General features: G+C 51.9%; 12 protein-coding genes across 12 annotated transcripts; 6 read left to right on the top strand and 6 right to left on the bottom strand.

Moving 5' to 3' along the window:
* Positions 1 to 139: 139 nt before the first annotated feature.
* Positions 140 to 1,241, top strand: BDV17DRAFT_301439 (prenyltransferase spyF; the record flags this gene model as incomplete). The annotated part of the gene is made up of 3 exons (XM_073764259.1): positions 140 to 233; positions 299 to 605; positions 681 to 1,241. The coding sequence occupies 3 exons, from the start codon at positions 140 to 142 to the stop codon at positions 1,228 to 1,230; spliced, it is 951 nt and encodes a 316-aa protein (XP_073618604.1). The 3' UTR covers positions 1,231 to 1,241.
* An 818-nt stretch (positions 1,242 to 2,059) lies between these two features.
* BDV17DRAFT_288357 (cytochrome P450) lies at positions 2,060 to 3,827 on the bottom strand (the record flags this gene model as incomplete). Its single annotated transcript, XM_073761374.1, has 5 exons — positions 2,060 to 2,487; positions 2,558 to 3,148; positions 3,203 to 3,389; positions 3,444 to 3,551; positions 3,636 to 3,827. The coding sequence occupies 5 exons, from the start codon at positions 3,825 to 3,827 to the stop codon at positions 2,060 to 2,062; spliced, it is 1,506 nt and encodes a 501-aa protein (XP_073618605.1).
* Positions 3,828 to 4,493: 666 nt separating this feature from the next.
* On the top strand, positions 4,494 to 5,266 carry BDV17DRAFT_288358 (uncharacterized protein; the record flags this gene model as incomplete). The annotated part of the gene is made up of 2 exons (XM_073761375.1): positions 4,494 to 5,011; positions 5,062 to 5,266. The coding sequence occupies 2 exons, from the start codon at positions 4,494 to 4,496 to the stop codon at positions 5,264 to 5,266; spliced, it is 723 nt and encodes a 240-aa protein (XP_073618606.1).
* On the bottom strand, positions 5,167 to 7,302 carry BDV17DRAFT_301444 (Cupredoxin; the record flags this gene model as incomplete). Its single annotated transcript, XM_073764260.1, has 2 exons — positions 5,167 to 6,991; positions 7,045 to 7,302. 2 exons carry the CDS (start codon positions 7,300 to 7,302, stop codon positions 5,507 to 5,509), a joined length of 1,743 nt encoding a protein of 580 aa, XP_073618607.1. The 3' UTR covers positions 5,167 to 5,506.
* Positions 7,303 to 8,808: 1,506 nt separating this feature from the next.
* Positions 8,809 to 9,319, bottom strand: BDV17DRAFT_255310 (uncharacterized protein). Its single transcript, XM_073756914.1, has one exon. The coding sequence runs from the start codon at positions 9,081 to 9,083 to the stop codon at positions 8,826 to 8,828; it is 258 nt and encodes an 85-aa protein (XP_073618608.1). The 5' UTR covers positions 9,084 to 9,319; the 3' UTR covers positions 8,809 to 8,825.
* Positions 9,320 to 9,714: 395 nt separating this feature from the next.
* On the top strand, positions 9,715 to 11,916 carry BDV17DRAFT_255311 (sugar porter family MFS transporter). The gene is made up of 2 exons (XM_073756915.1): positions 9,715 to 10,408; positions 10,456 to 11,916. The coding sequence occupies exons 1-2, from the start codon at positions 9,754 to 9,756 to the stop codon at positions 11,610 to 11,612; spliced, it is 1,812 nt and encodes a 603-aa protein (XP_073618609.1). The 5' UTR covers positions 9,715 to 9,753; the 3' UTR covers positions 11,613 to 11,916.
* A 4-nt stretch (positions 11,917 to 11,920) lies between these two features.
* BDV17DRAFT_255312 (hydroxymethylglutaryl-coenzyme A reductase-domain-containing protein) lies at positions 11,921 to 15,456 on the bottom strand. The gene is made up of 2 exons (XM_073756916.1): positions 12,406 to 15,456; positions 11,921 to 12,355 (listed from the first exon to the last, which is right to left on the bottom strand). Exons 1-2 carry the CDS (start codon positions 15,282 to 15,284, stop codon positions 12,091 to 12,093), a joined length of 3,144 nt encoding a protein of 1,047 aa, XP_073618610.1. The 5' UTR covers positions 15,285 to 15,456; the 3' UTR covers positions 11,921 to 12,090.
* A 314-nt stretch (positions 15,457 to 15,770) lies between these two features.
* On the bottom strand, positions 15,771 to 16,841 carry BDV17DRAFT_288362 (amidohydrolase family protein; the record flags this gene model as incomplete). Its single annotated transcript, XM_073761376.1, has 2 exons — positions 15,771 to 16,676; positions 16,728 to 16,841. 2 exons carry the CDS (start codon positions 16,839 to 16,841, stop codon positions 15,771 to 15,773), a joined length of 1,020 nt encoding a protein of 339 aa, XP_073618611.1.
* A 749-nt stretch (positions 16,842 to 17,590) lies between these two features.
* Positions 17,591 to 18,953, top strand: BDV17DRAFT_288363 (uncharacterized protein; the record flags this gene model as incomplete). The annotated part of the gene is made up of 6 exons (XM_073761377.1): positions 17,591 to 17,764; positions 17,820 to 17,859; positions 17,910 to 17,977; positions 18,027 to 18,397; positions 18,450 to 18,514; positions 18,571 to 18,953. 6 exons carry the CDS (start codon positions 17,591 to 17,593, stop codon positions 18,951 to 18,953), a joined length of 1,101 nt encoding a protein of 366 aa, XP_073618612.1.
* A 951-nt stretch (positions 18,954 to 19,904) lies between these two features.
* On the top strand, positions 19,905 to 22,478 carry BDV17DRAFT_279917 (pyridoxal phosphate-dependent transferase; the record flags this gene model as incomplete). Its single annotated transcript, XM_073759795.1, has 8 exons — positions 19,905 to 19,952; positions 20,881 to 20,987; positions 21,061 to 21,123; positions 21,193 to 21,364; positions 21,414 to 21,548; positions 21,646 to 21,887; positions 21,945 to 22,097; positions 22,238 to 22,478. The coding sequence occupies 8 exons, from the start codon at positions 19,905 to 19,907 to the stop codon at positions 22,476 to 22,478; spliced, it is 1,161 nt and encodes a 386-aa protein (XP_073618613.1).
* A 32-nt stretch (positions 22,479 to 22,510) lies between these two features.
* On the bottom strand, positions 22,511 to 25,098 carry BDV17DRAFT_255316 (catalase/peroxidase). Its single transcript, XM_073756917.1, has one exon. The coding sequence runs from the start codon at positions 24,988 to 24,990 to the stop codon at positions 22,771 to 22,773; it is 2,220 nt and encodes a 739-aa protein (XP_073618614.1). The 5' UTR covers positions 24,991 to 25,098; the 3' UTR covers positions 22,511 to 22,770.
* A 589-nt stretch (positions 25,099 to 25,687) lies between these two features.
* On the top strand, positions 25,688 to 26,588 carry BDV17DRAFT_279919 (pyrroline-5-carboxylate reductase family protein; the record flags this gene model as incomplete). Its single annotated transcript, XM_073759796.1, has 2 exons — positions 25,688 to 26,237; positions 26,284 to 26,588. The coding sequence occupies 2 exons, from the start codon at positions 25,688 to 25,690 to the stop codon at positions 26,586 to 26,588; spliced, it is 855 nt and encodes a 284-aa protein (XP_073618615.1).
* Between the last annotated feature and the right edge of the window lie 502 nt (positions 26,589 to 27,090).

Raw genomic sequence — 27,090 nt, forward strand, 5'->3', positions numbered from 1 at the left:
TCTAACGGTTCTGGGTCGTCTTTAGTCCGAGTGCTTGTCGTAGTAAAGAAGACCTCTCCAGGCCTACTATACTTCAGTTCGCTCTCTGCTCAGCTCCGTAAAGGTAGCAGACAGCGCAATTTCGCATTCGGGGAACACGATGGCACAGCAAAACCTCAAGCAACTAACTATTGACCTCATCTCCCTATCAAGGTGGAACCGGTACAATCCCCTTCTGGCCACGTTTTCCGGGGGTAGGCAAAGCTTTTGATCTCGTCCACCATTCAGTACACCAATCTAACCATTCGCTCCTCTACAGTATGGGCCACTCTGCTAGCGGGATCACAGAAAGTCGCGGACACCTCAAAACAACACACAGACTTTATTACCCCTGAATATGTCCTCCGTCGAGCCCTCCTTTGTTTCATATGCAGTTTCGTCTTCTGCGGCGCTGGGATGGTTTGGAATGACTGGATAGACCTGCACATTGATAGAGCGGTAGCGCGAACTAAGAGTCGCCCGCTCGCGAGGGGGGCTGTAACAACCTACCAAGCGTTGGTCTGGATGAGCGTCCAGTATTTCCTGAGCTGGTTCTTGGTTGCGTGGATGCTTGAGGGCGAGAATGTGTAAGTGACACTGGAACGCTGCTGTCCCGATCCAGGACGGGCGTGAAACTTTCGCTGATGAAATGATGTACCTAGCTTGGCAGCAATGCTCCCTGTGACTGTCAGCACCGTTCTTTATCCCTTCGCTAAGCGCCCGATCTTTCGCCGTCTTCGCATTTATCCACAATATCTCCTCGGATTTACTCTCGCCTTCCCCTCTCTCATCGGTATCCTCGCAATAAAAGGGCACTCCCAGCCCCTTTTAACCTCGATAGCTGACAGTTGGCCCTTGTTCGTAACCGTCTTTACCTGGACCATCTATCTCAACACCGCATACAGCTACCAAGACGTTGTTGATGACCAGAAAATGAACGTCAACTCCTCCTATGTCTTAGCGGGCTCGTACATACACTACTTTCTGATACTTCTTGCCGCGCTTTCTCTCTGTGCTGTGGGATGGCAGTTGTACACGCAAGGGTCGCAGTGGCTTTGGGGTAGTTGGATGGGCGTTTGGCTGTGGTCGTTTCTGGGACAATTGATCAGGTTCGACAAGGCGAAACCAGAAAGTGGTGGCTCGCTGCACAAGGAGAATTTTGGGTTGGGTGTCTGGACTGTTTTTATTTGCGCGGTCGAGTTGGCTCTTTGAGGGGCTGCCCTACCCCGTTCATCAGACGCTAGGATGATCTTAAGTGGGGGGGAAGATTCCAAATTGGACATAAACTTAGTATACCGGTGTATGAAATCGTGCTCCTTGTTGACTTTCAACGCGCGGATTGGGCTAAAGGTCTATATCATGTGGTCTCTTCCGAACCAGCAGCGTCGACCGTTCACTCTCTTATATCTCCGAATCACGTTCCGGACTATCTATTCTTTGCAGAGTTAAGAATACTATGCGGGGCTTCCTTTGCCCGCTATAGCAGAAATGTGCAAGTAAAGTTTTGAGAGAAGGATTGAACGCCCTGGGCAATGCATCGTCTACTGAAAGTCAGGCACGCTTCTTTTATTTTATACTCTGCAGACACAACAAAGGACTTTCATGTCTAGTACAATTCAGGATTCTAAGATGATAGGCATTGTTCTTGTTGAGGCGCAAGAACCCGCCTTCATCGTCTTTTACTGTTGCAGAATTCCTGTAATCAGTAATTCATCTTTAAGCTCTACTTGATCGAAGGGAATTGCTTCGGAAGAGATAGATTGCAGGAGAAGATAGTGTCTGCAACGTGGGCGGCTTGGTTTGAGACGGTGGTTCTTTCATGGGGATATTGAACTTTTAATTTTAATATTCATACTACTGCAGTTGATATAGTGTGAGCTTTGACCGAAAGGTCTAGGCTATGTACAAGGATTATGCTTTGGAAGTAAAGACAGTCAATGGCATATACTGTTTCCTGGTAAATGGACATATTAACAGGTAGGTCAATTATCATACGGCAAAGGAGTCCGTTGCGACTCTAACAAACACACAATGCCCTACCTCACACATCCACCTCATCGGCCCTTCTCCTAACCCTCAACATCGCCCTCCTATCCCTCCAAATCATCATGCCGTCCGTCTGGGCCCTGGCGAGGTCTACATCTTCAATTCCAAAGTCGTACTTGAGCAAAATATGACAAAGCACGATTTTTGTCTCCGCACCTGCAAAGAAGCGTCCAGGGCATGCGTGCTTCCCATATCCAAACCCCATGTGGTTGGCGCTTACGCTGACGAACGAAAGACCGCCGGGCGACGTGCCGGCTGTCTGGTCACGGAGCTTCACAAAGCGGTATCCGTCGAACTTTGAGGCGTCATTATAGATGGATGAATTCCACATGTTGTCTGTTGTTAGGCGGACTTGCGTGCCTTTTGGGATGCGAGTGTCGTCGCTTAAAGTTACGTGTTCGCGGGTGATCCTCGAGAGTGTGACTAGCATCACGTACATGTTAGTTTCGAGATAGCGTGTCAGGTGTTTATCAGGGAAATAACTCAGACTTACAACTAGCAAGTGGCTCCAACCGTTGCGTCTCCTTCAAGACACTGTCTAGCAGAACCATCTTGGCCAATGCCGCTTCGCTCCACCCATGCTCTTTAAGAACAGTAACTATCTCTTCTCGAAGCGGCTGGATCAATTCGTCGTTCTCGCATATAGCAGTGAGGACCTTTGCCATCATATCGCTAGTGGTATGGACAGCAGCATACGCCAGTCTAAGCTGCGTAAGCGTAGGGTCGTATCTAGCCCCTCCAGCAACATCGTCAATCCACGACAGCGCATCCATAGGTGCTTCGCGCTTGGATTCCTGTTCCTCTGCCTGCTTCCTCCGAGAGTTCAGGACTCGATCAACGAACGGTCTGGCAGTCCGTACACAATCCCTCAAAGCCCTACAGGACGGGAGGAACCAGTGAATAATTGGTATAAGCCGCCCATACCGATGCAGTTCTTTAATCGCGGCTGACCGGTGAGCAGTATAGCTAATAGCAAGCTCGATCCATTCGCGGTTGCGACAGAGCTCTTCGCCGATAAAGACACGGGCCGTAAGTTGGGCGATCAGCCGGTGCATGCAGTCGTTCAGGGATATGGAATGCCATTCTACGGTCAAGAACTCTTAGCGATAGGTATTTTATGCATAAGACGAAAATATACCTGCATCATCAGACCAATTCTCGCGTAGGAAAATTCCGGTCTCCGCGGATAGAGGCTCAATCAACGCGCCAATTTTCCGTGAGAACGCGGATGCCGTGTCCCAGACAATGTGATTGTGGAATGTCCCAGTAAATAGGGCTTCCAGGCCGGGGACAGTGGTGAGGAAGTCCTTCAATTCCAGCATTGTCTTGTCAGCGACATCTGGTCAATCTCCTGGTTTCCGGGTCTATCTATTGCATACCTTTTCCAACCCGTCCGAGAAGCTTAAACGATCATCATTTCGGATTTCATGCGCATAGCGATTCGGGAGGATCACTGAGTTCCCGAACGTAACGATGGGCTGTTTCGACTGTTGATGCAGGAACACTAATGAGTACAAGACACGAATTCTGGAAGTAGATTCATAGTCATGGTGCAAGGATAGAAAACGTACGTCTCTGCGATCCAAAGCGGCTGGGTCGAAAGGGTACGACGGGGGCGCATTATTCCGACTCTGCGCATACGTCTGCCTTCCTCGTTGCAGATACCAGACAACCCATGGGAGCGAGATGGAAAGTAAGCCGATGGTTAGAGGGAAAGGGCCAGCAATAGACGTGATGTCGGCGACGAGGTCGAATATAGCCATTGTTTATTAGCGGTCCTGAACTGATCAGAGGGGAAATAAGTGGAGAAGCGTGTGGTTTAATTCCGCGTGAGCATAGAGATGGGTTCTTCGTTCAACACGACCTCAAGCTGTTGAGCCTTCTTTAGCACTGGGCAGGTGCAATTGCTCCAACTATGGTACAGCACATTGAGGTATGACAATTGGCAGGCATAAACCCAAGCAGGTACCCTATACCAATGGCATCGTAAGATTACTCGTGCTTAAAAAAAATACACCCCGATATGAGGGAATGTGGTGCAAAACCTGCTCGACAAGCTGCAGACTTGGTCGTGACTGGCAATACGCTGCGAAGGGCGATGTTGGATTTTGGCAAACTGGGCTTCAAGTCGACACGGAGGTCGGTCCGAAGCGCATTGTGGAGGATCCTCCAGTGCAGCTGTAGGGATCTCGATCCGTTTAGACATGCCCCGCAGTTTATCCTAAATCCAATTCCAGAGATTGGCATTTGCAGTTTTGCTTGGCCTTTTACACTGGTGACGCCTAGGTATTTTGGAAAATTCAAGGCGTCGCCCCGTGCTGATGGAGGGTATATAAGCGGCACATAAGCAATACATGACGGACAACCCAGTCTCCCCCAAAATCCTGTTCCGACAACGGTCTACCAATCTCACCTTCAAGTCAGTCACCATGGAGGAAGGTTGGGACTTCGATGCCGCTCCCTTAGAGTTCCATCGGGTGCAGCCTTTGCTGCTGGGCCTTTTCGCGGTCTCCGGCGCAGGATGGCTGGTCAACTACTTCACCACAATCCGAACTGCATATCATGCTCGAACTCCTGGTGTGTCCCTGGTGGCACTGACAAATAACCTGGCCTGGGAGCTTATCTTTGCAATTTTACATCCACCACCGCTCGCTATCGCAACGCTCATAGTCCGCTCATGGTTGCTTGTCGACATCTTCGTCATATATACGACTGCGAGGTTTGCTCGATCTTCGTCGAGCTCCCCTATCATCAAGCAGTATCTACCGCTCTTTGTGGTCGGGGGCACTCTGGGCTTCTTCTCCGGCCACTGGGCTCTCTCAATTCAGCTGGGTCCGCTCAAGGCATTCTACTGGAGCGGCATGATGTGCCTGGTTACAATGAGTGGGTGTGCGCTTGGGGTACTGATCCAACGAGGACACACGAGAGGGATGTCCTACGGGATGTGGTAACTCTACAAATTCTATGCACTTGAGTGCGTTGGTTGATCATTGGCAGGCTTTCAAGATTCATCGCATCGATCTTCGCCGTCTCGAGTTTGTTTCTGCGGTCGACTTATTGGCCCCAGGTCTGGGGATGGTCGGATAATATCCTTATGAGATGGCTCACTGGAGCATTCTTTGCGCTAGATGTCGCTTATGGGGTATGCTTCTGGTATATTCGCCAACTGGAAAACGAGGCAGGGAGGGAAAAGAAGTATTGATTGTGGGTATTGTGGGTCAGGAAGGGACGACAATTTCCTACAGCAATCGACTTCTTAAAATCATGCGAAATAAGGACAAAGCCCTGAAGCCCATGTCGCACCCATCCTCATATTTTATCACGACATCCAGCGGAGCTCTTCAGAGGTAGCAGCGATTGAGCTACAAAGGCAACTTCCTGAACCGGAATGTGGTGTTGCTTCGACATATATGCTTCATTATCATCTATAGAAGGATTGTAATCAGATCTTAAAGTGCTGCGCCAGTGGAGCTCTAGTGGCATTGCCGTACGCAGAACCACCGTAAACCAGGTAGCCCTCATCAACCGGCCCCGACTGCGCGATGATATCCTCGCGGTCACCAAAGGTAAATACAGTCTGCATTCCCATCACCATATGCTGCAGCACATGGCAGTGATACATCCATACCCCAGGGCTCGTCACCCGAATTCGCCATGCCCTCCAGCCGGAGGGAACCAGCTGCGTCGTTTCCTTTCGATACCGATAGAGCACAGATGTGTCGCGCAGAATTGGGTGGGTCCCCTTTAGACGCTCCTCGTTGGCCGCGGCGTTGTAGAGTCCATCGCCTCCTCCGATATCATAGAAGTGCCGGCCATGGGCGTGGAAGGGGTGAGCGTCAACACCGCCGTTCTCAACAGTGCCTCGATTTTGCCAGACGATTTCGAGCACTTCTCCCACCCGGGCAGGGAAGGTTCGAGTAATATTGTCAAAACCATTCCCCCGAGTAAGAGCCCTATGGTAGGTAGCATCGAGATTGAGCTTGTTCTTGTAGATATCAACCAGGTACGGAGTCATAGGGTATGACTCTACCCAGTCGTATCCGTTCTGCAGCCAGATCGTACGGTCACTGACGTTCTGGTGCACGTCAATGATTACCCTGCGCGTCACCTCATCGAGAGTGGGAAAGTCCTTGTTTGGGTGGACGGGCTCCAGTTCATAATCCAGCCAGCCCTGGACGGTCGAGGCGACAGGCAGTGGAGGCTTGGATGGGACGGTAGTCAAATCTGGATCTGTATCAGATGTGTAATCTAGGACTGCAAAGTTAGTCAACACCTCAGGTCTCTCTAAGGTGGTAATCTGTATGTAAAACTGTCGCTTGTTGATCTTTTCCAGCTCCTCTTTGCTCTTTGATGTCAAGAGCACACTGTATCTCTGGCCGCTACCAATCTGTAGGAAAGAGGTTTTTAGAGGCTTTGTGTAATGTCCATCTGCCTCGATAATGTGGACATCATGGCCCTCGATAGCCAGCGAGATGAACGAGAGCGCCGTTGCTCCAATGAATCTCAACCGGTACGTCTTTTCCGGCTCGACCGAGATCGCAGCAAGCTTGCATGAACCGGTGGAATTGGTGGCAGGCCGACCATGACCGTTCACCAGGATCGCCTCCGTCTCGCCGCTCCAGGTAAAGTTGGTTCCGATCAGTCCATCTTCAATTTCCTCGTCTGTCTCGCTGAAGTAGTCGGCGATGACAATGGTGCCCTCGTCGTCGTAGTCGTACGGTGGAGGGTCACGCTCGTCCACGATCAGAGACCCCTTCGCTGTAACTGCTTGGAATCCAATGTGAGAATGATAGAAGTATGTACCAGCCGAGCCAACTTCCGTTTGAACTTCGTAGTCGAAGAAGTGGCCTGGCGGAATGGGCCACTGGCTCGCGGCGGGGGCGCCGTCGGAAAAGGGTGCAGTGTATGCAGTCAGGCCGTGCCAGTGCTGCGGAATCTTAGTTTCCATATAAAGGGAAAGGAGAGTGGAAGGAGGCCTACCATCGTCGTGTTGGCGTCGGTCATGTCGTTATAGACTCGAATCCAATTGACCTCTCCCTCTCGTAAACGCAGTTCCGGACCCGGTGACGATCCATTCACCAGGACTGAATACCGTTCCGAACATGCCTCGCTATAATTCTCTGCTGTTACGCGGAGAACATGATCGGGTAGAAAGGAGTCGTCGTGTTGAACAAGGCCTGCTCTCGTCGCCGCCGCCAGCCCTAGAAGCAGACCTACTTTCTTCGACAATGCGCACATTGTGGAATGCTTGACATTCTCAACACAGTACCCTCAGGCCGATAGCTCCTGTGTTTATGTAGGAGCTTCAAAAAAGGCCGATCCAGCTGGCACATGCCGAGCGACGCGCAGGACGGATTCCATTGGTCCCAGCGTAAAGGGTGCAGGGTTCGATTGGAATGCTAATTTTAACCTGGACGCCTGAAAGAACAGGAGCCCCCAATCCGGGGCCAAATCAAGAAATGATGCCCAATATGCTTAACTGCATCAAGGAACATCTGGCGCTCTATTTGCAAGCCGCAGCCGTGTACGACTCATGGCGTCTGTTCAAGACTCGGGGGCCATGAGGCTTTCCCTGATAAACTCGTCGGCCCAGATGCTTACACTGACGTTATAATGCATTTTCCTAACCGCGGGATTATTTCAACCTCGCATCGATTTACATTTATAACATCCCAGGGTAGTTGCTAGATGCTACTCTGCTCCCGTCAAAACTCCGAAACTGCCTCATCCGCAGCCGACCAAGAGGCAACTAACGCATGGCTATAAAATGCAAGGGCCCGCCACATCCCTCATCGCATTCCAGTGAAGACGGGCCCCTGGTATTTTATGTGAAGCTATACGGCCACTTAACATACTGCCGTCTTAGTAGTAGAACAATCCCAGAGCTAGACTGAGTGATTATAATTCTTTTACAGCAAACTATATAACTCCGGCGCCGACCTACGTAGCATTCTCCGCTGAGCAGTAACTCAACATCTATTCCTTTGTTGATATCTGCTACCAAACTCCTGGAGGTTTTCCTGGCGTCCACCTTCATTGTCGAGAAAGGCCTTTTCCTACTAGCTAACTTGCTCCATATTTCCATCTCTGTTGCCGCCTCGAAGCAGCCCTCAATTTTCCCCGCCTGTCTATGCGAACAGAGTAAACATTATCGTGGCTGTCATCCTTGCATCAAGCACTAAGGTCATCCTGACAACAATGCCCCAAGGCTCGTTACTTCTTGACGCCGCGCGTACCAGTGACATCGCCCTTTCTGACGCTTGAGTCCTACAGCACTACACAAACGTCGACAGAACCTATGCCAGCAGCACTCGCCACTGGTTCCAAGCACCGATATATGGCCCCGGACAACTGATACTTTTTCGGCACAGCTTTTCCGGCGCGTTCATCATCGTCAGGGGTGGGTTTGCAGCCAATGCATACAAGCCCACCAGAGAGTTACCATTCATAAAAATTTGCCTGATTGATGATTATGTCACGCCGACACATTCGGGTATCGGCGCTCTTTTGGCTAAGGATTGGCATAAGTGCAGTTATCTGCATTGCCCTTTGCGCCATTTCCTCAGAGTGCGCACGTCGCCGAGATGCGCATAGGGTGATTGTTGAGCTTCGAATGGTAGCACCATACGTCACGAATGCGTTGTTTAGGATTCCAGAGATTGCACAAAAATGGAAAATACAGCAGGCCGTCAGCGAGAGATTGTTAAGGTCAAATTTGCCCCGTCCCGACTTAGGGCAGCCGGGGTCTTGCTCCAGTTTTATTAAACTTCTCTGGGTTTGCGGACTCCACGAAGCATGATACCTTGAGCCGCAGATTGTACTGACGATCGGCCACAGAACGCTACGTGTGCAATATGGATACCACTCTGCCCACCGGCTAAACCTCGATCTACAGAAAAAGTACAGTTGTCTTCTTTGTTTCCACAAACTCGCCGGTTGGATAGGCCAGCGAATCTCTCTACTCGAGCGGTCACGCCCAAAAACAGGGATCGAAAAAACGAAGCCGGGCGACCGGGCATAGATCAGAATTGGCCTAGCTGCGGATGGGAGCCCCTTACTTGGGCGATCTTGGTCTACATAAGGCTAAGAGGTTGTGGATCGCCATGTTGCGAGTGACCCATCTGCGGCGTGCGGGCTTGACAGTTGCTGCCTGCGACCAGACCCAAGCATCTCGGTGATAATTTCAGAGTAACTTGAGTCAAGTCCCGCAGCAACTCCATGTACAACATCGACGTAGTACACTAGTGTCGCGTGCCCCCCGGTAGTAATCTCTCCAGCCCTACCAAACCCGTGATCCGGCAACTCCAGTTCGCCTCAACAGGGAACAGGAACGCCCGGGCAGGGTTCCATGACATCGGCCACGCCCGATCTCCCCGCCGAGAAGCCGCCACGATCAATGGTGCCAGCGCCGAGGCCTAGGCTGGTCTGGGTTTACCAAATCTGGCAGTTCCGCCATCGCCAAGAGGGCGCCGAGAGTCTCTGGGATGCAATGCTACCGCGCATCGAATGGGTATCACGATGTGCATGAAGTGTGCCATGGCGGCGCCTGTAGGTGTGGGCTGCTGTCGATGTCGCTTGCGAGTGGGTATAAATCTTCTGTGGCCGTGGAGATGGGATGGTTGATGTATAGGCGCCCATCTTTCTGGGAGTGCGAGATCTCAATCTACAAGCCGATATTGTTTAGCCAAGATGGCAGACGCGAATCGCAACCCTCTTCTAGAGGAGAAAAGGGCGAAGAGAGAGTCTGATTATTCCACTGCCCCCAACCACATCGAAGCCCCAGGAACGCCAAACAAGGCCGAACGAATTCAACATGATCGCGAAAAGACAAGAGCCACCAGCGGTGTTGGTCGCTTCTTCAGCTGGATGGGCGACCTCCCCGAATGGGGGATACGAGGATCCCGTCTGTCTGGCCGGGCACTGAACTTCTCCATCGGGTTCATCGCCAGTTGTGGTTTCCTGATGTTTGGGTACGACCAGGGTGTCTTGAGTGCCCTGCTCACCCTTGACGACTTCCAGAAACAACTTTCCCTCATGACGCCGCGAGATGACTTCAACCCCCTGTGCTGGATCGAGACTCCCGAGGGCAGAATATCCCATCCAGACAACTGCAAGGGTACTGCGAATACCCAGGCTGCGGGCGTGGCCATTTACCAAATTGGGTGTTGGCTGGGCTCCCTGGTGATCCTTGTTTATGGCGAGAAATGGGGCCGCAAGTCGTCGACGTTCTGGGGGTCGTTGATTATGATCATCGGCACGATCATGCAAGCTGCCTGCTTCGAGTATGGTCTTTTTGTGGCAGGACGCGTCGTCGGTGGGATAGGTAACGGGATGGTCACTTCCAGTAAGTCCTTGATTCTCTCCATACCCAAACCTCGCTAACTAGGACAGCAATTCCCACTTGGCAGAGTGAATGTGCGCGGCCGCATCAGCGCGGTGTCCTTATCATGCTCTCCGGTGCCCTCATCTCAGCCGGCATCATGATCGCATACTGGGTCGACTACGGCTTCTTCTTCCTCACCGGCTCCGTCCGTTGGCGCTTCCCTCTCATGTTCCAGTCCTTCTTCACAATTATCGTCATGATCGGCCTTCTATACCTCCCCGACTCGCCCCGCTGGCTCATCATGCAAAGACGCCATTGCGAAGCCCGCGATGTGACCGCACGGCTAGTGGGCAAACCCGACAACGACCCCGAGGTAGACCAAGAGCTCCAAAACATCAACGACGCCCTCGCAGCGCAGAGCAAAGGCGGTCCCTTCCGATACAAGGAGCTTCTCACAAACGGCCCCTCGCAGAATCTCCGCCGCACACTCCTCGCCGTCGTTGCCCAATTCTTCCAGCAAATCTGTGGCATCAACCTCATCACATACTACGCGACCTTCCTCTTCGAAAACTCCCTCGGTTTCGCGCCCGATATGTCCCGCCTCCTGGCAGCATGTAACGGCACAGAGTACTTCCTCGCTTCACTAGTTGCCCTACCGCTGATTGAACGCACCGGCCGACGCAAACTGATGCTCATCGGCGCATTCGGCATGATGTCCTCCATGGCCATCCTCGCGGGAACCGTCTCAACAGGCCGAACACTGCCCAACGGCGCACCAGAGCTAGACACGAAGTACGGCATCACAGCAACAGTCTTTCTCTTCGTATTCAACACCTTCTTCGCGATCGGCTGGTTAGGAATGACATGGTTGTACCCCGCCGAAATCACGAGCCTGCGGATAAGAATCCAGGCAAACGCGCTCTCGACCAGCTCAAACTGGATGTCGAATTTCCTTATCGTCATGATTACCCCGCCCGCATTCAAGAGCCTGGGGTATGAGACGTATATCATCTTTGCGATATTCAACGCGGCGCTGATACCGTGCGTGTTTTTCTTCTTCCCTGAAACGAAGGGGCGGACGTTGGAGGAGCTGGATGTTGTCTTTGCGTCTGCAAATGCGAAGGGGATTTTGCCTGTGAAGCAGAGCCTCAAGATGAAGAGGTTGGAGGGACAAGAGTTGGATGCTGAGTTGGCAAAGTATTGGGGTGACAGCGCCTCTGCTTGAGATTGGTATAATTTGCATAAGCCTGCACAAAGTTTGTGCATTACATTGCTAACGCCAAGGCTGTAGCTGCCTAACCTGGATAGGTCTAGCGCTCGGCCACGGTTTCCAGAAAAAGAAATTGCAACCTGAGATGAGATCTGCCTCTTTGGGAAGCTGCGACCGAGCGAGCACCCCATGTTGACGAGGATACAGAAGCATAACAGTCGCAATACCAGATGTAGAAATAGAGAACGGAGTCTCTTGGTGTATTTTTGATATTTAAATTGTTGCTACACCACGAAATCTACTGATTTGGTTGATTTAATGTCGTCGCTTTCTTTTACTCAGGCTGTCGTCGTGTTGATATATACAGTGTGGTAGCACCGCTCACAAGGACATGCGCACCTAAAGGGGAACAAGAGGACAACCTGAACACTATCAGTATCTACCCTAAATCTTGCTACACGACTGTTCTAACGCAAGCCTTGCTGTGAACCACCTACTGAGCGCGGTTGTGCTGCATATGCGCCTTGACAAGATGGCCAGCAGCCAGCGCAGCGCAAAGCGACAATTCAGCAGCGAGAGCACCGGCAGCAACAATCCTCGCAAGCTGACGGGCGTTGTCTCCGGGATGCTCTGCATTGGCTCCGCGGACCCCGAGAATATCGAGCATTGCGCGCTGAGGGCCTAGGGTGGTCCCGCCTCCTATGGTGCCGACTTCGATGGAGGGCATCGAGACGGATATTTGGAGGGAGCCGCGTACGCTTAGACCATTAGTCATTGATCATAGAGAACCTGGCGCCTAGAGACTTACTTCTTCATGATAGTGATGCAGTTCGCACTCTCAACCACCTGCGCCGGATCCTGCCCGGTGGCAATGTACATCGCAGCCACAATGTTAGCAGCATGGGCATTAAATCCACCAATAGAGCCAGCCATCGCGGAGCCGATGAGATTCTTGTCCATATTGAGGGTCACCATCGACTCGACGTCCGTCTTCAGAACACTCTTCACGATGTCAGGTGGGATTGTTGCTTGTGCGACGACGCTCTTTCCACGGCCGTCGATCCAGTTAATCGCTGCCGGTTTCTTGTCGCTGCAGTAGTTCGCACTGAGAGAAATAATCTGCATGTCATCAAATCCGTGGTCCTTCATTGTGATCAATGCATGCTCGACGCCCTTGGATATCATGTTCATGCCCATTGCATCGCCGGTGCTGGCCTTGAAGCGGATATAGAGATTCGCTCCTGCCATAGCCGTCTTCATATACTCCAGACGGCCGTACCGAGTCGTCGAGTTAAACGATTCTTTCATGACTTCTTGACCAGTTGCAGAGTCAAGCCATATCTTCGCCGCTGCCGTACGATCCAAGCTGTCGAATGTAACGCAGGGGCCGCGAGTCATCCCATCCGCTGTCAAGACCGTCTTAACGCCCCCACCAGCATTGATGGCTTTACTACCGCGCATAACACCAGCGACGAGTACACCCTCGGTCGTTGCTATAGGAAGGAAATGACTCTTGTTGTCAATGGTAAGAGGGCCAGCTAGTCCGACCGGAACAGGCATGTAACCGACAACATTCTCACAACAAACTCCAAAGACCCGAGACCAGGCATAGGACTCATAAGGCAGCTCTGATGTCTCCAGGGAATGGGTGAGGTCAAGGGTTGCGCTCATACGAGAGACGATGCTGCGGCGGACTTTGACAGCGCGGGTAAAATCTTTCAGGCTCTTCTCGAGAGCATGCAGAGGGAGTTTTCCGGCTAATGCGAGAGCGACAATTTCCTCATCAGAGAGCTCGTGAGCAAGGCCCTCCCTCAGCATCGCATGGCACATACCAAGGGATCGAGTCGCGCCTGAAACAAGGGACATCGAGGACCGGACGAGCAGTGCCTCAGTCGCTGACGGGCCGTCTATGGGCTCCGCATTGTGACGCCGTGAACTGGTTTGTTTCGACGTTGAATTTGTAAAGTTTTCGCCTTGGTCAATAGCCTTCGATTGTTTTGCTCCATGCCGTGCAGCAGCGAAGAGCCGCCCATTGAGGGTGACGCTGATGATGAGGGCGGCAATGACACATTTAAACAGGACAGGATCATCAAAGCTTCTAAGCAGGCTGTTTACCCGAGGCCGAGAGAACGCTTTATCGTCTGGGCTTTCTTGGCTTTCGACTGAAAATCTTCTGTCCGGTTCCAGTATCATGGGTGGAATGACTGTCACCATGGTCGCCTGGTTGCTCAACATCGCTCCGCTGAGAACAGCGTCCAGGCTACTGGAAAAAGCCCGATTGTGAACCTTCGCTTGCGGCCATAATAACATCGTCCGAGAGCCTGTCGTGCTTCGGATCGGGATCATACTTGTGTTCGCGATATTGATCAGAATGAACGCAGTGATCATGCTCAGTTTGAACTTGCGAATGCGGCCTTGAGTGACTCGCCGCCCGAGTACGCCCGTTATCGTGTCCTTTGAACCTTTTCGAATAGAATTCATGTCCTTCGCGCGAAGCCGTAGAATCTCCAGCTTTATGCCCAGGACAGCCGTATAGAACGAAAAGAGCAAGACGCAGTCGAAGAAGAGGATCAAGGCCGCGAGGAAACAGAATGGTCGGAGAGAGGAATCGGGACACAGCAGGGCTCCTGTAAGGAGTAGACCAATCTCAACAGCGTAGTGCTTGATGATGTCGGTGCTTGAGGTGTTGATCGCTCCCTCAATGGCAGCTGGGATCATACTCGACTTGGTTTTGGCTAGCGATCCCGGATGTTCAGCGGCCTCGAGGACAGCTTGCGTTAGCCTGATGGGATTTTCAAAGCCGACCATGACGACTAGAAGGGGAAGCCCTTCTGAGAGCAGAGCGAGATTGACGGGGACACCAAGCTTGATCGCGGTGAACAGCGCGAGAACAAAAGCAAATGTCGACGAGAGAAGAACGCTAGCGAAGAGCCAGACACGGGAGCCCATTCGATACATGCTCACAAACAGCGAGGCAAAAGTCAAATGCATCGCGATGTACGCCGTAGCCATGATTGCAACATCAAGGAGACTGGCGTGGTTGAACAGATATACAAGCTCCGCCCACTTATCGAGTATGAAATTCCCCATGCCTTGGGGAGATCTGCCCTCACGAGTCGCGGCTACCCATTTGTGTCTCGCACCGTCTTCCACCTCATTGTTCCCGTCACCAGAATCCTCGTCGCGGATCTCCTGAATCAAATCAAGGAACTCATAAAGATTGTTCTTCGCAACGGAGAAAGCGCGAGATTGTTCCACAGAGGCTGCAGAGAACGGATCAAGATTGGATGGCAACAGCTCAACATCGAGATGGTCAGGTAGTGGGATGGCAGGGAGCTCCTGAGACGAAGCTCGACTAAACTGGAGGGTAACAATGGCACGACGGTCAACGAGTTTGTCGTTCACTGTCTCTGAAGTCTGGCGATGCCAATGCCATGCAGTATCCGGGCCGGCGTAGAACTGACGGGTTGCTTCGAGGGCGGCCAACGACTGCGAGCACAGTAAAGAGTTCTCGAGCAAAGAAACATACGCGGAGCTCACAAGGAGCGCGATAAGGACGACGGTATGAATGGGGTACGCAGACGCAAGCCGAGTCAGATTCTGGGGGATGGCAGTAACAAACACATCAAGCCACGATGCTCTCGTACTCAGAAACTCGCGTTCCCTTTTGCGAGGCCGAGACAACATAGTATGGGTACTGAACGATTAAGGATGGCATAGAAACGCCTATGAAGCTATTTCGTGGTACTGCAGAGAAAGTAAAGCTGTAGGAGGAAGAAAGTGATATGGGTCGCCTATGCGATGGGGAGGGTGCGCCCGTCACAGTACCGCAGAGAGAGGGAACGGAGGAGGTATCTACAGAAAGCTTGACGCTGTGATGAGGAAGAAGCATTATTTGTATCTACACTTGAGCACCGCAAAAGTTGGGAATCCCTGATGAAAGGCTAGGGCTAGGCATCCAAGTTCCTGCAGGACCACCCCCGATACCGGGCAATGATTGGCCCACTGACAGATCCCCAGCGCTGGTGCGGTGGCTGTGCAATTTCATGTAACCAAACAAGCAATAACAATGATTATTGAGAATTCCATCTGTGTTTGACTCCGAAAGGTTCCCCTGCCCTGCTTTGTGAGACTTACAATCAGTGGAGAACATCCCCAGGCAGCCAAGATTTCTCACTTCTGAAACAGCCGCTCGGCATTCTTCGAATAGACCATCTCTTGCTCTTCTTTATTGAATATCACCGGCAAATATTCCGCCATGATACCAGCGAGTCGTCGCACCTCGTCCGCAGTGGCGGGGGAATAATCAGTGCCGTACAGAATCTGGTCTGCACCAACAAAAGGCAGCAAACCACGAAGCTGGTCCGGAAAGGGAAACCCAGCGAGATCAAAGAAGAATTGCCGACGCAATCTCTCTTTGACGAAGTCTGGAGACACCGAAGCATCCACCGTCATCGGCTGATGTATTCGCGCCAACTCAGCGAAACGTTGGATTAGCGGTGGTAGGCATGCCCCGGCATGCGCGACAATGTATTTGATATTCGGATACCGTGCAATGGCACCAGTGTAGAACAGATTGATCACGGCGCGAGTCGTGTCGAAGAAGAATTCAAAGATCGGGTTCGCATATTCAGGCAGAGGCGCGACGGGGCGAGAAGAATTACCCTCCGGGCTGTCGACGGTCGATTCCACGATGCGACCAGTTGTAGGATGGATGAAGACCACAGCCGCGCGGCGATCAAGTTCAGCCCAAAGCGGCTCGTATCTCTGATGGCCCAGGTAGTACCCATCCCCGTTCGTCAGCACGACGACCCCATCCGCGTCGAGATGGTCCATGCCATAGGCGAGCTCACCCAGGCTACTCTCGACATCAGGCAAGGGGAGTGAAAGGAAGAGACCGAACCGATCAGGATGCGCCCGCTTCACCTCTGCGCCTGCGACATTGACCTTCCGAGCAAGATCGCGGGCTAGCTCATCGTCGCCGGGCACGAGGCGGACTCCCGGGGAGGTAACTGACAGGTACGACTTGGTGATATTCAAGGAGTCGGCCATTTTGAGGTGGTCGTCGGCATCCCAATCCTAGTTTATTCGAGTTAGCGCATGCAACTAGCCAGCGTGAGGGAACCGTACCCACCACCCGGGCATTCCATCTGGCGTAGTCGGCCCATACTTCAAGTAGTACTCTCGATAGACCTCCGGCAAATAGTGCGCGTGCACATCGATCTTTGGATATTCCAGTGCCATATGGATGAGATCTTGAGGTGCGATAACCGATAATATGCTGATCATCGAGGTGATGAGCAGGGGCAGAGCATTGAGTGTCGAGTGGTGACGTTGCATTGCATACCGGCCTTTTCGAGCGGGGGTTCTGCAGGTTGCTTGCTTTGTGCGTGGCACAACTGGGCAGCAAATGCAACCAGCGAGGCTTGCGATCTGCCTACCAGAGAGCGCAACGTCTCGCGGTCGCATCTTCCTGGGTTTAGGGTTAAGGCCAACCCCGTGATTTCGTGGAGCGCTGCAACATCTTGAGGATCTCGCGCAAGCAACTATCGCTATCCAATGAGATGAGCCCCAAAGACCTGGGCGTAAACTCGAATACTCAAAGGAAAGAATGTTCGATTGGAAAGGTTCAAGGAAAGTCTCACAATTGAGCCCTCCATTCAGCATCGACGATTCGATGCCACAAACTTAAACAGCAGGCCAAGCAAGAAGTTTATTATGACAAATAGTTGATCATGAGACATTTGTTTACTGGGAAAGATCGGCATCCTGAATGAGAGACAAAGTTCGAGACAAAGAAAGTCAAGATGCACCCACTTTGGAATTTGGACCAGGCTGGGATGACGCTGGGCGCAAGTCTCCCCCTCTGCTCTGGTCGAGTACAGAGTACTTCTAGTAAAAGCCACCCTCGGTCTCCCAGAGCGTCGGGAGCAATCTATACTGGACCCTGTCGATAAAGCCCTCCCGGGATTGCACTGCCTTTAAACGCCACAATGAGTGGCCTCAGCCCCGAGTATCTTGCGCAGTCAAGGGTGACTGACGTCTATTTCGGTTACTCCATCCCTATTCCCCTCGAGATTATCTCGACTGGCTTGAGACTCTGGGCCGAGTTGTATGTTCACAAGCATGGATTGGTATTCGATGATTATCTGATGATCGCGGCAACAGTATGAGGCTGGCACTTTCTCCCCGACAGACACAGACCGACTTACACAAGTGTAGGTTGTCGCCCTTGGGCAGTGTTCGAGCGGATTAGCCCTAGGTATGTATCATAACGAGCGATACCTCCGCAGTATCTGAATTTCTTTCTAGCTGCTCCAAACGGAATCGGAAGGCATGAAGAAGCTATACCCGCGGAAGACAACAGGAGGCTACAAATTGTACCTGACCTCTTCCTGGTCGTCCAAAACTAATCGCTAACACCCCCAGGCTCAATACGTTATGGCCCACTTTTACCAGGTTGCCATTGCTCTCACCAAGCTCTCGGTTCTCGCCCTATACTACCGCGCCTTCCAGTCGAAAACCTTCCATAAAATCATCCTTGCAACTGCAGCCGTTGTTACTGCGTGGCTCTTGGCCACGGAAACTGTTCTTGTCTGGATCTGCCAGCCAATCGCGATGTTCTGGGAAGATGCTGGAGGCTTCTGCTATAACATGTGCGCCTTCGGTTTCACCAAGAACCTTATCAACCTCAGCCTCGACCTATGGATTTTCATGCTACCGATGCCTCTTATTGTGCAGATGCGGATGCCTAAGCAGAAGAAGATCCTCCTTGCCCTGCTCTTCTGTGTCGGCCTGGCGTAGGTATACTCCTATGTATATCTCAAAGCGATGCTAACAGCCGCGGTCCAGAACATGCGGCATAAGCGCGGCTCGTATCCCATTCAACAAGCTCGATTGTCCCACAGACGGAAGCTGTAAGCCAACCCCGCTGTCCAGTCGACAATCGTTTGCTCACCCCATACGCATCTAGGGTTCCTTACCCCACTCACGATCTTCTCAATGTACGAACCACTAGGAGGCATCCTCTGCGCCAACGTTCCCGCCATCTACAAACCCCTGGGAATGGTCATCTGCAAGGCGTTTGGCTGGTCGACTGCCGTTTTCGACGGTCCGAGCCTGGACCAAGAGCTCCCCAGCTGGCTGCACTTCAAGCACGCCGTCCAGGGCAAGAGAAACCCCAAGTGGGAGATCTCGACCGCTGATGATATCCTGAGCGGCACTGGCGATATGCCGTGCAACGGATGTGATGCCGTTACGGGGAAGGGCGATAGCAATAGTATTTCTGCGACTTCGACCTCTACAGGAGCGGGTGAGCAGACTAAATCATATGTCCAAGGAGCTACGGCTTTGTGAGCAATACTGTCCTAGAAGATTACCCCCAATTATGTTTTTCGCACCAGCACCTGACCTTTTCTACTCAAGAGGGCCGCCAATAATGAACAAATCCAAACACTACTTTCGGTTCCATTGGCTTTTTTTGTTTACTATACATCCCACCTCAATGGCAACAGAACTACTTTTTTTTTCTTCGCCAAACACAAATTTCTGTTCTAAGGTTAATTGACAATATCTATTATTGCCCAAAAGCCATTCACTACGTCTGTTCTTATCCAATAAACTTCCGCAAAAGGTTCCGTCACACGCTGTGTATACCAGTCTTACCTTTACAACCCTCTGCAACCAAGAGGTACCTTTGAAATAAGGGCCCAAGGTACGTTAAAAATTATTTATTTGTATATTATCTGACTTGCTCATTTAATCCCTAACCTTATTTCCTCCCGTTAATTATATTTTAGTATACAATAAGCTAAAATAATGGTTTATACCTGTAGTTGCCCCTTTAAAAATGATAATAATATGTCAGAGTCCGCGGCGTCTGTAATCATCGGTATCTCACCACCCAAAGTATGAAGGTCTGATCCATTGAATCTAGCAGCGAAGCTACACTATATACAGAAGAAATAGGAAGTAGAATGATACGATATATGACCGAGCGGACGCTGACTAATAGTAAGTTCGGCGTTGAAGCGGATTCCTAGCGGTCACCAAAGGTCGACATAATACTAATTTTGTATAGCTATAAAATTTTAAATCCCTTTTCAATATGGGAATCAATCCGTGAAGAGAGAACTCCAGACGGCCAAGACCTCCGTCTCGGCTTTTCTTGGGCTCAATTTCGCGTGTGTAACGAGTTAGCCTATTCCATTTTGTCTATATATAGGACACTTGAACTGTATGAGCATGATTCAAGACTGATTAGCGAAAGCCACAAAGACCACCGAATAGGAACAGGCCCTCCGAGTCATGGTAACCTTGGGTAGCACAGCGGGATCGCAGCATTGCCAACAGGAGGTCGAGGCTTACCCTTATCTAGCGGTGACTTGAGTCTCGAAAGCTTAGCCGAGATCTCAGAGCCACTGATTTTGAGATCTGGAGGTAAAGGATGGGGAGATCGATACTGCAACAGGCAGCCCTTTGTTTGAACCTTGATCTACATCTTGCCCCGCGGAAAACGCCGGAATAGAACGCCCAGCGCAGGTAATTGGACGCAAACAAACCTAAATCCCAAAGCAATAAATCTGGTGAGACCCCGGTATGCGTGCCACTGAACCTTGAAATAACTTTTCTGGTTGAACTGGTGTGGTGGTTAACAATGAGCGGCCCAACTCTAAGCCCCGAGTACCTGGCCGTGTCAAAAGTCAAAGATCTTGACATTGGTTACTCAATTCCTATTCCGCTTGGATTACTGTCAACTGGCCTGCGACTATGGTCCCAACTGCGCTTCAATAAGCGCCCGCTGGATATTGACGATTATCTTATGATCGCCGCTACAGTACGTACGACTCCCCTCATTGTCAGATTGAACAATAACCACTTGTGAAGTCCCGACAGCTTTCGAGGGCATGGTGATAGATTGCTGTTCAAGACGGTCCCCGATCCCAGTTTGCTAGCTGGCATGGCTGAGTTGGATTCAAGAATGATTGTTCGGTCAGTGATTTTTGGACGGACTTCTTAAAGCCAGACTACATGCTACAACTATTTGCCTTGCAATGTATACTCTGCTTCTCCATGGTCCCTGGTGGATGTGCTCCAAGAAGCCGAGGTGTGTGAATGGGTTGTCACCACGCCACAAAAGTCTGCTCCGCCCTAACAACGCCATAACCTACTCCCGCCGGCTTCTTTATAGTCAGCAAAACCATGTGCCTGGTATGCTTTGAAGTTCAGGCCAAAATGGGATTGATTAGGGGGAGTTTATAATAATAAATTAATACCAAATCAGTACTACCTATCCCAGAGAGCAGTATATAACTTCCTCCACTGTGATATATCAGGCCCCGGGGAGAAGTCAATGGGTAATACTTGGTCTCCTGACAATGCCACCAGGACGTGAGTACAATGTATATTCAGAAAGCCTACAGGACTAGCAAACTACTGTGAACCTCCGCCTGGCCGAAAATAGTCTTCTCCATGAGGAGGTTGCGGACTTCATAAAGAAAGAGGTTAGCTCGACGATCACCGCAGAGTGTCATCCAATTGACCCAAAAGACTATGTATAAATACAAGTTTAACTACTGCAACACCTAACTTACAGCACCGGCCCTCGCGGATCCCTCCGCCTGCGCCGGGCCGTTGCCTCCCACTTTAACGAGGATTTCCATGCCCGCCAGCCTATCGACGCAAGCAACGTCCTCATAGCCCCCGGCGCAGCAAGCGCAATAGACCGGCTAGCATGGGCGATCTGCAACCAAGCTGAAGGCATGCTCGTTCTGCGACCATATTATAACAGGTTCAAATTTGATGCCCTCAACCCAGAGTAATATGCGCATTGTGCCGGTTTCTTATACCGATGTCGACGGCTACGAAGATCTTGATGGCCTCTTTTGGCCTGATGTCACCAGGAGGGTGCTCGAGGCTGCGCTGGTCAGATCCCGCGAGCAAGGAATCGTGGTCCGCGCTGTTTTGACATTCAAGTAAGAACCCGGGAGCCTTCTTAGTTGACTCTCGAGACTAACTCGACTACCTACTGACATAACCCCCTTGGAAGATGCTACATTGGTACCGCTTCATCTCCGACGAGATCTACGGGCACTCTACATTCGATAATCCCGCGCTTACAAATGCTGAACCGTTCATGTCATTACTTTCACTTGATCTTCCCAAATCAGCTGATCAAACCATGCTGCACGTCCTCTACGGGGCTAGCAAGGACTTCTGTGCGAACGGGTTTCGGCTGGGGTTGATATGTACGAGAAACAAAGAAGTTGTGAGTGCGTTGTCGAGTATAGAGCGAGTCTCTAATCTTGCCCGTTTCGCCAAGTCATGTCTGATACTGGGTGAATATAGAATGTTCTCCTGGTCTCCTCATCTCCTCCATGATATATGGGTATCCATGCTGGAGAACAAGCAGTGGATGGAGGCCTTCATGTCCAGGAAGCGGGGGCTCATGATGAAAAACCACGAATTTGCCGCGTCCTTCCTCCGCGGCTGTGGGATTAAGTATTAAGAGATAGATGTACGTTGGTTGCGAAAGAATCCTTTACTGTGCAAACAAGTTGACGAGTCCATCCCTCAGGACTGCGGGCCTCTTCTTCTGGATTGATCTACGAGGTTTTCTCAAACCGGAATTCAACACTTAGACAATACAATTCTTCACTGAGCGTGACCTCTACATGGGCAGAGGAATACAAGCGTCGTGAACTGCAGATCGCAGACGTCTGTATGCGGCAGAGTGTCATCATCGCGCCCGGACACGTCTATAGTCCTAAGGAGTCTAGGTGGTTTCGGCCCACGTTTACTGCGAGTCAGGAGTTGGTTGAGGGGTTGGCGAGGCTGAAGAGGGTGATTGATGAGGTGGAGCGTGGGAATGCTCAAGCATGAGTTGGTTATTGCCGATGTTGAGGATGTGGAGGTTTACATGCGAGAATCTCAGTTGCATTTGGCTCGTTTTGCACACAGAATGGGGCGTTATCATAAATCATACGTACATTAAATCATACGTACATCATCAGGAACTGGATTTGGGTACATAGCGGCGGCAATAAAAGCAGCGGGCACATTATCTAAGAGATACATACTCCAGCCACCCGCCGAAGGGTCGAACGCTTCACGAATGAACAATCTGTCGTTAGCACCATGTAAAATGGCAGACGCAGTCGCGATAATCAAGTCACTACAGCTGGGGCTTGATCCGCTGGGCACTCCCGCCCTGCCTCAGGTCGAACCGATCCAAATTAACAACCTTCTCCCAGGCCGCGACAAAGTCCTTGACGAACTTTCCTTCTCCATCAGAGCTACCGTAGACCTCCGAGAGAGCCCTGAGCTCGGCATGCGATCCAAAGACGAGATCCGCACGACTGCCCTTGTAGCGTGGCAATCCCGTCTTGCGATCATTGCCAACGAAAATCTCATTGCTTGAGTCCGTGGGTTTCCAAACGATACTCATATCAAGGAGATTAACGAAGAAGTCGTTTGTGAGCTGACCAGGACGGTTCGTGAAGACACCGAGTTCAGACTTGTCGTAGTTATTGTTCAGCACGCGGAGGCCACCGATTAGAACAGTGAGTTCGGGGGCGGACAGGGTAAGGAGCTGCGCCTTATCGACGAGGAAGTCCTCCGTGCGGACGCGTGGCGTGCTGCGGCCATAGTTGCGGAATCCGTCGGCGAGGGGTTTCATGTTGTTGAATGAGTCGATGTCCGTCTGCTCCTGCGACGCATCGGTGCGGCCGGGCGTGAATGGGACAGAGTTGTCATGTCCTGCATCACGGGCGGCCTTCTCGACGGCAGCGGATCCAGCAAGGATGATCAAGTCGGCTAGGGAAACACGCTTATCGGTGGTCTGCGCGTCATTGAACTGTTTCTGGATGCCCGCCAGCGCGTCCAGCGACTCCGCCAGCCACGGCTGGTTATTAACCTCCCAACTTCGCTGAGGCTCCAGACGGATCCGGGCTCCGTTTGCACCGCCGCGCTTGTCGCTGCCGCGGAAGGTTGATGCCGACGCCCACGCAGTGGAGATGAAACTCGTATGATTGACGCCGCTGGATAGGATGGCTTTCTTCAGCGCAGCAATGTCATCTGCGTCGATGACGGGGTGGTTCAGCGTCGGGATGGGATCCTGCCAGATGAAGACTTCCGAGGGGACTTCCGGTCCCTGGTATAGAATGCGCGGGCCAACGTCGCGGTGAGTCAGCTTGAACCAGGCGCGGGCGAAAGCGTCAGCGAATTGGTCCGGGTTCTGGTGGAAGCGACGGGAGATCTTCTCATACTCCGGATCGAAGCGAAGGGACAAGTCAGTAGTTAGCATTCGAGGCGGGTGCTTAACGTTGGGATCGAATGGGTCGGGGATGATGTTCTCCGCGCCCTTGGCGACATATTGGTTCGCACCGGCGGGACTCTTTGTCAGCTCCCAGTCGTACTTGAAGAGGTAGTCGAAGAACTGGTTGCTCCACTGTGTTGGGTTCTTGGTCCAGATAACTTCCAGACCGCTGGTGATAGCATGACGACCGGTTCCAGTTTCGAACCCGCTCTCCCAGCCAAGGCCTTGTAGCTCGATTCCAGCACCGTGGGGTTCCTTGCCGACGTGAGTTGCAGGACCGGCTCCATGAGTCTTGCCAAACGTGTGACCACCGGCAATGAGAGCGACGGTTTCCTCGTCATTCATGGCCATGCGGCCAAAGGTGATGCGGATATCATGGGCAGCAGAGATGGGATCGGCGTTCTTGTTGGGACCCTCGGGATTGACATAGATGAGACCCATATGGGCTGCAGCTAGCGGGTTGTCAAGCTCGCCGTTGAGGTAGCGGACGTCGTTGCCCAGCCATTCCTGCTCGCCTCCCCAGAAGACCGACTCGTCTGCTTCCCAGGTATCACTACGACCACCGGCGAAACCGAATGTCTTGAAGCCCATTGACTCGAGGGCGACGTTTCCAGTGAGAATCAGCAAGTCAGCCCAGGAGATCTTGCTCCCGTACTTCTGCTTGATCGGCCAGAGCAAACGACGAGCCTTGTCCAAGCTGACATTATCCGGCCAGCTATTAAGCGGAGCAAAGCGCTGCTGACCCTGCCCGCCACCACCACGGCCATCAAAGACACGATAAGTACCCGCACTATGCCAGGCCATGCGGATGAAGAGACCGCCGTAGTGACCAAAGTCGGCAGGCCACCAATCCTGGGAATCGGTCATGAGCTTCTCGAGATCGCGCTTGAGGGCAAAGTAGTCGAGGCTGTTGAAGGCGGCGGCATAGTTAAAGTCCTTGTCGTATGGGTTTGTCACGGAGGTGTGCTGGCGGAGGATGTTGAGTTTGAGGTCGTCGGGCCACCAGTCGCGGTTGTTGGTGCCACCACCGCCGATGTTGGCGTTTTGGCGGTTGTGGACGGGGCATTCGCCTGACATGGTTGGAGTGGCCAGATACTGGGATAGAGAAGTGTTGCAATTGATGGGGGAGGGTTAATGGAGAGAGATTTGATGAAAGAAGGGATGAAGATGATGAAAGGAGTGATGACGAAGGAAGATGGAGAAGAAGAGGGGAGAAGGAGGAGGAGAAGCGGGAAGAAGAGAGAGGAGGGTTTGTGTTACTAGAGAAACCCCGCATTTGATAGCAGACTAGACCCCCGCAACCCCGGCTATACTCCCGCAATCCAGCACATGTGATGAAATACTGGTTATCCTACTGGTTGAAGATGGGCCCAGATATGCCCCGGATTGCATCCATGCAAACCGTGGAGATGCTGCTCCGCGCTGGCTGGCCAATGCCAAAGTTGGAGATGTGATCCTTGGTCTGCGTGAGGGGTTGAAGTGGTCTGACGTTGACTAATAACGTGATCCAGGCCCCGAAGCCGTCTGGCTGGTGGAGGACATACTTTGACAGCCGTTGGAGATGTGCTGTATAGATACTGTGGGGATAGACTCCGCGATGTAGCACTGTGGAGTCCTGTTGTTGAATACCTTAAAGCTCAGGCACCATATTCCAAGCAAAGTACCCACGTGACATGACGCCACCCCACCATGACTCCAAGGAACTTCGACCCCGCCACGATACCATCAACTTCAGTCCGAAAACAATCAAGTCAATTCCAATCGTTGCGTCACAATGCACGCTCTCCAGAACAGCAAGCTCGCCTTCATTGGCGGCGGCAACATGGCCTCCGCCATCATCGGAGGTCTGCTCAACCAGGGCATCGACAAGCAGAACATCACCGTCGCCGAACCGTGGGATGTCAACCGCAACAAAATTGCTGAGCTTGGCGTCAGGACAACCACGTCCAATGTTGATGCTGGTGGGGAATCGGACCTCGTCATTATCGCCGTCAAGCCGCAGGTCACCAAGGCCGTCTGCGAGGAGCTGGCCAATGCCTGGTTGAAGAGGTCCGCCCTCCCGGTTGTGGTCAGCATCGCCGCAGGCATCACCCTGGAGAGTCTACAGCAATGGCTCAAGACGGCTGACGGCCGGACCGCCCATTCCGTCCGCGTTATGCCAAACACCCCTGCGCTTGTTGGAGAAGGCGCATCAGTTCTCTTCGCCAGCCAGGACGTCACCACGGAGGAGAAGGAACTGGTCGGCGCACTTCTGCAGAGCGTCAGCAAAGCCACCGAGTGGGTGGGCAAGGAGGAACTGCTTGATGTCGTCACTGGTCTCTCGGGTATGCTTGCAAACCCATATTGAAATTTCATGTCTAATACATCCAGGATCCGGACCCGCGTACTTCTTCGCCATGGTCGAGCACTTGATTTCAAGTGCCACTGCTCTCGGTTTGCCGGCTGAGCAGGCTACCCGCCTGGCAACTCAGACCTGTCTCGGTGCGGGCAAGATGCTCACTACATCGTCCGATAGCCCAGCGCAGCTGCGCAAGAACGTGACAAGCCCGAATGGAACAACCCATGCCGCTCTAGAAACATTCAAGTCGCTTGACTTTGACCAGATTGTGGACAAAGCCGTCAAGGCCGCAACGTCGCGCGCGGCGGAGCTCGGCAACACCCTGGGGAAGAACTAGACTAGATGATGTACGATAAGACAACTCGAATAGACGAACATCTTGCCAACAGTGCACGCAAGCTTAGCGATTACATCGAGAGGACACACTAACCACGATTCGATCTTCGCACTGATGCGGCGCGCGGTTACCGTGTGCGCTCATGTACCCTGGACAATTTGGCAAAATAGCCTTGTTAACTTCAAATCAGCGGTTGCTCAAATCGCAGAGAACCCAGAGTTTGAATGAAGTCAGTGTGGGCAGAGAGAAAGTCGATCCAAAATCAATAGATCAAATAAAATAGAACGCCTGACGTTGTCTCGAAGTTTCTGGTCCTCTCATCCGCTGTGTAGAGACAATTTTTTAGAGAGGAAAACTCGTCCCGTCGAGCAACAGGACGGTCTCTTGACCTCGTTCTTTTCCGTCACATTCCTCTCTATGATAAGCCGGAAGCTACTCTTTCTTCGCATTATGAAGAAAGCTTGAGTTCATCAAGAAGCGACTAGTGACCATGGAAGATCGC

This window comes from Aspergillus undulatus (genome assembly GCF_047715775.1).
Source record: "Aspergillus undulatus strain CBS 261.88 unplaced genomic scaffold BDV17scaffold_8, whole genome shotgun sequence".
Lineage (NCBI taxonomy): Eukaryota > Fungi > Ascomycota > Eurotiomycetes > Eurotiales > Aspergillaceae > Aspergillus > Aspergillus undulatus.